The following is a 9,875-nucleotide window of genomic DNA, read 5'->3' as shown; positions in this document are numbered from 1 at the left end:
TATAGGTCTCCCTTTATATGTGAGGGCACGTTTACCCCTTGCTGCTTTCAGAATTTTCTCTTTATCCTTGTATTTTGCCAGTTTCACTATGATATGTCGTGCAGAAGATCGATTCAAGTTACGTCTGAAGGGAGTTCTCTGTGCCTCTTGGATTTCAATGCCTTTTTCCTTCCCCACTTCAGGGAAGTTCTCAGCTATTATTTCTTCGAGTACCCCTTCAGCACCTTTCCCTCTCTCTTCCTCCTCTGGGATACCAATTATGCGTATATTATTTCTTTTAGTGTATCACTTAGTTCTCTAATTTTCCCCTCATACTCCTGGATTTTTTTATCTCTCTTTTTCTCAGCTTCCTCTTTTTCCATAACTTTATCTTCTAGTTCACCTATTCTCTCCTCTGCCTCTTCAATCCGAGCCGTGGTGGTTTCCATTTTGTTATGCATTTCGTTGAAAGCGTTTTTCAGCTCCTCATGACTGTTCCTTAGTCCCTTGATCTCTGTAGCAAGAGATTCTCTGCTGTCAGCTATACTGTTTTCAAGCCCAGCGATTAATTTTATGACTATTATTCTAAATTCACTTTCTGTTATATTATTTAAATCCTTTTTGATCAGCTCATTAGCTGTTGTTATTTCCTGGAGATTCTTCTGAGGGGAATTCTTCCGCTTGGTCATTTTGGATAGTCCCTGGCGTGGTGAGGACCTGCAGGGCACTTCCCCTGTGCTGTGGTGTATAACTGGAGTTGGTGGGCGGAGCCGCAGTCAGACCTGATGTCTGCCCCCAGCCCATCGTTGGGGCCACAGTCAGACTGGTGCGTGCCTTCTCTTCCCCTCTCCTAGGGGCGGGATTCACTGTGGGGTGGGGTGGCCCGTCTGGGCTACTTGCACACTGCCAGGCTTGTGATGCTGGGGATCTGGCGTCTTAGCTGGGGTGGGTAGGCAAGGTGCACAGGGGCAGGAGGGGCAGGCTTAGCTCGCTTCTCCTTAGGTGATCCACTTCAGGAGGGGCCCTGTGGCAGCAGGAGGGAGTCAGATCCGCTGCCGGAGGTTTGGCTCCGCAGAAGCGCAGAGTTGGGTGTTTGCTGCGCAGAGCCAGAGCGAGCAAGTTCCCTGGCAGGAACTGGTTCTCTTTGGGATTTTGGCTGGGGGATGGGCGGGGGAGATGGTGCTGGCGAGCGCCTTTGTTCCCCACCAAACTGAGCTCTGTCGTCCGGGGGCTCAGCAGCTCTCCTTCCCTTTGTCCTCCAGCCTTCCTGCTTTCTGAGCAGAGCTGTTAACTTCTGACCTCCCAGACGCTAAGTCGTGCTTGCTGTCGGAACACAGTCCGTCAGGCCCCTCCGCTTTTTGCAAGCCAGACTCGGGGGCTCTGCTTGGCCGGCGAGCCGCCCCTCCGCCCCGGCTCCCTCCCGCCGGTCCGTGGAGCGCACACCGCCTCGCCGCCCTTCCTACCCTCTTTCGTGGGCCTCTCGTCTGCCAACATATTTTTTATTGAGCAAATACTATGTTATTTTTGTAAAAATATATTTTTATATGAGGAGTTTCAGATACAGCAAACACTACCACTATAAACCATGCAATATCCAGATTGGCTAACCCAGGTTGCTTTCCTCTTTTCTGTCTGGAGTCCAGGGTCTTTTTTACCCACTATGAATCTCGACATTTTTTGGGAGTGGATGGGTGAAGACACACTATGATAGTGGCAGGGTCCATGGGACTAGAAGTAGCTAAAGAACCCAACCTAGGTGTAAACAATAGCAGCTAATCCATATTCTGTATTCAGTGCAGATAAGTGAGTTAACTATACAACATATTTTCTTGGCTCATTTTGTTCAATTAGCTATCTTATTTTCTTGTGACAAAAAATATTTTCAACCTGTGCATTCTTAAAATGGAAAGAGTACTGCCAACAGTTAATGACTGACTAGCCCAAAGAATGGCATTTTCTAAGCTGAAAATTTAAAGGATTTCAACTTCACTCACCACAGGATGGCTTTCTCTTGTTTTTTCTCTGTGTGCAAGAAAAGGTGGATCAACACTTTTGCATTCGTCACTAAAACACTGTTTATGTCTTTTTGGTCGGGCAGCAGGAATTTTGACTTTAAAAATTAAAATTAGAAAATATAATAAGAATGTGTAAAAATTTAGCTTCATTTTATCAATTTTAATGGTGACAGGAATGGAAAGAATAAATTAAGTCTACAATTACTAAAATATCTTAATTTGGGTCAGCATCTCATTGTTTATTCTCAATTGCTTAATTACAGCTAACATTTACTGAATACTTATCACACGCTAGATGTCAAACTCTTCGTGAGCCATCTTATTTAATCTTCATACAAGCCCTGTAAGCCAGGTAGTTTATTCTATCCATTTTACAGAAGAGGAGAGTGAAGCTTAGAGGGATTGAGGAAGTTTTCTTAATGTCACATAGCTAGCATTGAAATCGGATCTGACTCCAAAATCCGTGCTCTTAAACCACTACGTCTATGATTCATTGTCTCTGATCCTTTCCCATTCTGGATTCCCTTTCTTCATATAACTATTGTTCCCCTATGTCCCTCATCCCTTTACGGTACCTGACCAAGGAAATGTACACACAAGAAACAACAGACAAGTGGGAACTGATACAGCATTTCATAACAGAGTGCCCGATAACTCCAAACACGGCTGTGGAGAGGGAGAGATACATGGCTAGGGCTCTAAGAAAGGCTCTGACCCTATATATTTACCATATGGTAGCAGGTAATGAAAAGAGGAAACCTTGTATCAGTGTTGACCTTGACCTACATGTGATCTAGCTCACTTGTAAAATATGAGACAATGATTATCCTTGGCTCTGACCAATCGTAACAGTAGTATGATTCCTCTCTTGAAAATCAACAATTGTTAAGGATAGTATAGGCTGGGAGAAATGTGACAGGGGTTCTTTTCCCAATCTTTCTGCCTCACTGGAAGAAAGGGCAGATATGTTCCTGGGTTTCTTGTATGAGTCAAGCAGGACAGAAAAGGAAGAACAATTCATTCTTCTCAACATTTAATAAATTGTGTTTAACTGTTTTATGTCTTCTGGTTGATCTCCACACAAGACTGGAACTTCCTCAAGCGCAAGTACATAGTTTGCATAGCAGGTGCTCAACAAATGTATGATATCTAAATTAGTGTTCACTGAATGCCTAATTCTTGTAGATAGTTCATTATATTATTTAAATGCAAACTATTTCTTTTTTTAAAATTTTTTTTTCAACGTTTATTTATTTTTGGGACAGAGAGAGACAGAGCATGAATGGGGGAGGGGCAGAGAGAGAGGGAGACACAGAATCAGAAACAGGCTCCAGGCTCTGAGCCATCAGCCCAGAGCCTGACGCGGGGCTCGAACTCACGGACCGCGAGATCGTGACCTGGCTGAAGTCGGACGCTTAACCGACTGCGCCACCCAGGCGCCCCTAAATGCAAACTATTTCTAAAAAATGGTTCATAAAATTTTGCCTGGCTGTACATTCCCTTGAAATATTCTTTACACTATATTCACACATACACATATGTATACATGTATATTTCCTTAACAAATTCATATTCTGGCATCAGAACATGAGATTCTTAAAAAGTTGGCATCAGTCCAACTTTCACATGTACCATTACAAATTTTGAAGTAATGGAATCTTACTTCCAAAGACTGAGTATAATGTCAACCTTTTTCAGCCCCTCTACAAGTAAGCTAATCTGTGTGGATTCAATTACATCTCTATCTCAGACCCAATGTTAGAGATTAATAATGGTTTAATGAATAATATGGGCTCCATTTCAACACATAATTCCAAACCAACAGGATCATATGGTATATAAATTAAACCAAATGTGGAAATGCTAATTTCTAAAAACAATGCTTTTCAAGAGTTTAATAAACATATAAAACATCTACCCCAGTCATGAAACAATTTACACTATAAATCTGAAGATTTTATTTTTCTAAGCAGAGGCATGCACTTGTATAAAAGAGCAGGCAATACTTCCACACATACCAGTGACTGTGGCATTACTTTCATCTCTATTATCAGTCTCAACAGCATCATAAGATTTCAGCAGCTTTTTTGTTTTTTCATCATCTGCTTCATTCAAAGCAGTATTCTGCTTTTGATTCTTCTGATTTGGGTTTGCTCCATGTTGTAGTAGAATCTCAGCTGCCTAGAAGATATTTTCCCAAGGTTATCTCTATAGACACCTTTCTGCTTTCATTTTAAGACACCACCATTAAAAGTTATCAAAGTATAAAAAGCTATCAAAAAAGCTGGCAAACTCTGGTCAAGAAAATTTTTGATTAAATTTGATATGACAACTGTAAACTGATCCACTGATTTGGCCTGATCTGTCCTCACAGGAGAACCAAACATGATGACATGAAAGTACCAGATATGCAGCCTTCAGGGCAGTTAAGAAGCAAATATAGATAAAATGAGGTGCAAGATTTACTCTGTCTCGTTAACAGAGCTCTTTGTCTTCCTCCAACCTGCATTACTATATTTTAGGTATGTTACTTGTTTAAGAAATTTTATGAGCTAGCATGAGAATCCATAACCCTCCTAATAATGTCTATGCACGTCTATTATGCGTCCTAACTAACTTACATGTTAAAGGTAAAAGGCAACTTAGAATCTACTCCAACCCCATCATTTTAGGGAAGAGGAAACTGAGGTCAAAGAGCTTGTGACATTGGGTGGAGGGTGATTTCTAATATAAATGAATTTGTAAGTTTACAAAGTCATTTATATTAGAATATAAAGTTGAATAACTCAAAGTTGTTGCATATTAGAAATTAGTGAATGACCAAAGTTAAAGATGTTACTACTTAGTTTATAGTATAACTCAGTTAGTGAGCAATAGCCAATGAGTCCATCTGCGTGAGGAAAGCGATTCAAATCATTGAAAAACCTGATCAGGAAAAGATGGCCAGGATTTTGTTAAAAATAGAGACATACTATGTGTCAGTGGCTTTTCTCTTTCTCCTTATGTCCAGGTATGGAGAAGCAGAGATACTTAGGAGCAGATGGGCCAGTGAAGATGACAAGGACAGCCCCTCATTTGTTCCATCAGCCCAGGGTTAGCATAGCATAAAAGAAAACACATTTGTTCTCAAGTCAAGCATATAGAACTCACTCCTGCTACTTACTAACTGTCCTTGAAGAAGTTTATTTACCATTTGAACCTCATTTTTATCACCTTTGAGAACTAAATGTGAGCCCTTGTCAAATATCTTATACTAGTGGGTCTTTAATGAAAGCAGTCCCGTCTGAGTAAAGGCATTTTGTTTTGTTTTTACAAGAAGGGGTGAGCAGTACCTCAATCCAGTAGTTTCTAAGCCTGAGTGATCAGTAAAGTCACCTGTGGAATTATTTAAAAATACATATTCCTTATACCCTTTTTCCACTACTATATGGGGGATAGAGGAAGCTTGTTTTGTTTTGTTTTTTAACAAAGGAAGCTTTTCTAGAGTTAAAAATTATGCCATATAAATAATGACTCTTCTGTGTGTTAGGATGAGGCCTTCCTCTCAGGCCTTGACCTTTAATGTATTAACATGGATTCATTTAATATATTAGTTCTGAGGAAACAGAGAACTCAGCTCATTGGAATGGGACCCTGAACAGCTATTTTTCAGTAATGCCTAAAAGAACAGCTACAGGGTCACAAGGCACTAAACAGGAATGGCTAACAGAGAGCTCCAGGCAATAAGATAGGGTGGACCTGAGGAACAAAGAGCTTGACAAAAATTAGGTGACCAAGAAGTAGGCCCCTTGCTTAACTTTTTTTTTTTTTTTTTAATCCGCTTTACTAGGGTAATCACGACGACAACCATGACTTAGAAACATTCCATCATCATAAAAAAATTTATTATGGCTCTCTGCAGTCAATCTTTTCCCACCTCCCTTTGGCCCTTGGCACTCAGCAATCTGGTTCAATCACTATAAATTTTCCCTTTTGTAGTATTTCATATGAATGGAATCATACAGTATACAGTCTTCTTTGTGTGTGGCTTAAGTTAGCATGATGTTTCTGAGAGTCATCCATATTGCTGTATCGATGGTTTCATCTGGCTACTTGCTAGCTGGTATGGGAACAGTGTTATAACAATGAATGGAAGTTACACCTATTCTGCCACGCAGACAGACGTGTTCAGGAACACCTGTAATGAAGATGTTTCTAAGAATGCTACTTGATAGGTATGATGATAAGAGTGTTACTTCAGGGAATGGAAATTACATATCATTTGCAATGTATGTGGTATTAAAGGACACTTGTAGTAAAGATGTTTCTAAGAAAAAATAGTTTGTTCCTTTTAATGATGTATCTGTGTATCCATCTATTTATTTATCAGTTGAGAGACATTTGGGTTCCTTCCAGTTTCTGGCTATTATGAATAAAGCCACTGTGAACATTTGAGTATATATCTTTATGTAAACATAAGGTTCTTTTTTAAGATTTCTGTCTCTCTGTTGGACCTCTAGTTTTGTTCATGTATTACTTTCCCGATTTTACTGAGTTGTCTTGTAGACTGCTGGGCTTCTTTAATACCATTATTTTAAGTTCTTTGCCAGACAATTCATAGATTTCCATTTCTTTGGGGTCAGTTACTGGAAAATTATTGTGTTCCCTTCTTGGAGCCATGTTTTCCTGATTTGTTAACGTTCCTTGAAGTCTTGCATTGCCATCTTCACATCTGAAGAGACAGTCACATCCTCTAATCTTCCCTAACCAGCTTTGAAAGAGACATCTTCACCAGTCAGTCCATCTCAGGATTCTGAGGCTTTCTTAGATTTTTTTCTATAGATGTATTTGCTGCACATTTCTTGTTTTCTCTTGGAGGGAGTTCTTAAAACTGTATGCCTTCTATTGATTCCATGAAGCCAGGCCAATTGGCTTTTGTTTGTTTTTCCAAGGGGGGGGTTCTCTAAAATGTCCCCTGAAATCCTACAGAATTGAACTTTCTGTGTTGGATTACTAGCAAGTCTGCAAAGGCTTACTTTTGCTGCCCACGAGAGTGCACAGAGACAGCTGGCCACAGAGTAGGGTAATAGAAGGGGTATGTGGGTGAGGTGTGCAGAGCATCAGGAAGATTCAAGGAGCTACGTGGGGAGTTCTACAGGTGAGGCATCTCCAACAACCTGTAGGTAGGCTTCCTGGAGTCCACAAACTGGTTAGTTGGAACAACTGTGGAGCAGTTAGCAGCATCACAGAAGCTGGTGAGTTCTAAGCCTTTGCTGCTATGTCCCCAGCCTCTCCCAGCCCTTCAGTCTTGCAGATCACCTCATCAATTCGGGTGAGGCAAAAAAGAAGTGTGTCTCTTGGTGTGTATTTGTATAAGAGAAGAATTTCCTAAGAGAAGAATTGCAATTGCCAGCTATGATAGTGGATTTCCCATTTCTTTTTTAAAAAAATTTACATATGAGAGAGAAAGAGAGAGAGAGAGGGAGAGAGGGAGGGACTGAGAGAGGAGACACAGAATCTGAAGCAGGTTCCATCTCTGAGCTGTCAGCTCAGAGCCCGATGCAGGGCTCGAACTCACGAACCGTGAGATCATGACCTGAGCCAAAGTTGGATGCTCAACCAACTGAACCACCCAGGTACCCCTATTTCCCATTTCAATTCTGCTTTTACTTCATTTATTTTGAAACTCATTACTGTGTGCACCCAATTTCAGAAGTGCTATGCCTTCTTGGTCAAATATTCCCCTTATACTTATGCAATGTCCCTCTTTATCCTTGACAATATTCCTTGCTCTGAAATCTACTTTGTCTTAAGCTTCCAGAGTCACTCATTCTTTTGATTATTGTTTTCATGGTGTATCTTTTTTCCTCATTTCCTCTTCTTCATAGCCCCTGGGAATCACTAATCTACTCTCTGCCTGTATGGATTTGCTTATTGTGGACATTTCATATTAATAAAATATACGTGGCTTTTGTATCCATCTTCTTTCATTTAGCATAATGTTTTCAGGTTCATCCATGTGGTAGCATGTATCAGTACTTCTTTTTTTATGGCTTAATAATATCTTATTGATGTATACCACATTTTGTTTATACACTCATCCACTGATGGACATTTGGGTTGTTTCTACTTTTTGGTTATTTGGAAAATAGTGCTATGGACAATCATATACAAATTTCTGTGTGAACATATGTTTTCAGTTTCCTAGGCTATATAGCTGGGAGTGATTTGCTACATTATATGGCAACTTGGTTTAACTTTTTGAAGGAACTGCCAGACTGTTTTCTACAGCAGCATCACCATTTTACATTACCACCCGCAATGTATGAGAGGTCCAATTTTTCCCCATCTTTGCCAACATCACCTTTACTTTTGAAAGATTTTTTGCTAAGTACAGAATTCTAGGTTAACAAGTTCACTGCCCCTTGTAGTACTTTTTAAAGATGTTGCTCCTTTATCTAGTGGCTTGTAAAATTTCTGATGAGAGGTTGGCTACCATTCTATTTGTTCCTATATACATGTTTTTTTCCCAAACTTTCTGTTTCTCCCTTTTTCACTGGTTCTCAGCAATCTTATTATGGTATATGTTGGTACAGTTTTCTTCATTTTTCCTTTACTGGCAAGTTGGTAAGATTTTTGGTTCTGTGGATTTACTGTTTTCATCACATTTGGATAGTTTGGTCTTTATTGTCCAAATATTTTTTTCTGATCAGCCCCCTCCTTTAGGATTAAGCTTGCATATAGATAGATAGATAGACAGACAGACATATATCTGGGAGTATATGTCTATAGATATATAGGTATACATATATCTATGTCTATATAGATATATCTATATAGATATAGATATAGATATGTATAATATAACTTGATATTGCCCTACAGGTCACTGATGTTTTCTTATTTTGTCTTTGTTTTTTCAGTCTTTCTTCTCCCTTTATTCTGTATAATTTCTAATGTTTTATCTTCAAATCCAACGCACTTCCTTTTTAGTATTTATATGCTGTTAACCAAGCCATTTGGTGAATGTTTCATTTCACATGTTTTATTTTCATCTCTCATAGTCCGAGTCTTATTTACACCTTCCATTTCTATTCTCATCCTGTTTCTGTTTTTCTCCACCGTCTTAAACATAACAGAGTGTATTAGTTTCCTATTACTGCATAACAAATTACTACAAATCTGATAGCTTACAATAATACAAATTTATAATCTCACAGTTCTGTAGGTCAGAAATCTGAGCGTGGTATGGCTGGGTTGTCTGCTCAGATTCTTCACCATGCTGAAATCAAAGTGTCAGCATAGACTGTGATAGTCACCTAAGGTTTAGGGTCCTTTTCCAAGCTCACTAGTTTTTTGGCATAATTCACTTCCTTGAAAGTTTATGACTAAGCTTCCTGTATTCTTCTTGGCTGTGGATTAGGGACTGCTCTCAGCTTCTAAAAGCTAGCTGCAGATCCTTGCCATATGGTTCGCTTTGATGCTTTCCTTCTTTTAAAGGATTTACCTCATTAGGTTGGGCCCACTCACACTCAAAGGGAGGGGATTATACACAATGTATATAGGTCAGTGAGTGAGAATTTTCAGGACCATCTTAGAATTCTGCCTACCACGTACAGTATGTAATTATAATATTTGTTTAACATCCTTTTCTGCTAATTTTATTATCTATGTCATTTCTGGGTCTGTTTTGCATGATCATTTTTATGCCTGCTTATAGGTAATATTTTATACTCTTTTATTTAAACAATTTTTTTTGAACTGGTTGATAGACATTGTGATTTTTATATTGCTGAATGCTGAATTTTACTGTATTCCTTTAGATGTTGTTAGGCTTTGTTCTGGGATACATTTAGGTTATTGGAATCAGTAGGATCTTTTCGATACTTTCTTTAAAACATT

At 39.3% G+C, this 9,875-nt stretch overlaps 1 protein-coding gene across 3 annotated transcripts in view; it reads right to left on the bottom strand.

The window, feature by feature from the left end:
- ANKRD31 (ankyrin repeat domain 31) overlaps positions 1 to 9,875 on the bottom strand; it is a 164,339-nt gene that overhangs the window by 52,394 nt on the left and 102,070 nt on the right. For all 3 annotated transcript variants that reach the window (XM_040450693.1, XM_040450700.1, XM_040450703.1), the window contains 2 exons: positions 4,013 to 4,175; positions 1,974 to 2,089 (listed from right to left, as the gene is read on the bottom strand). In XM_040450693.1, the coding sequence (XP_040306627.1) occupies positions 1,974 to 2,089; positions 4,013 to 4,175 (279 nt within the window). The remainder of the gene's footprint in view (positions 1 to 1,973; positions 2,090 to 4,012; positions 4,176 to 9,875) is intronic.

Source organism: Herpailurus yagouaroundi, unplaced genomic scaffold, assembly GCF_014898765.1.
Source record: "Herpailurus yagouaroundi ecotype Mexico unplaced genomic scaffold, PumYag 29, whole genome shotgun sequence".
In the NCBI taxonomy this organism is placed as follows: Eukaryota; Metazoa; Chordata; class Mammalia; order Carnivora; family Felidae; genus Herpailurus; species Herpailurus yagouaroundi.
The sequence above is the reverse complement of the archived record's forward strand: the minus strand, read 5'-3'. Positions and strand labels throughout refer to the sequence as shown.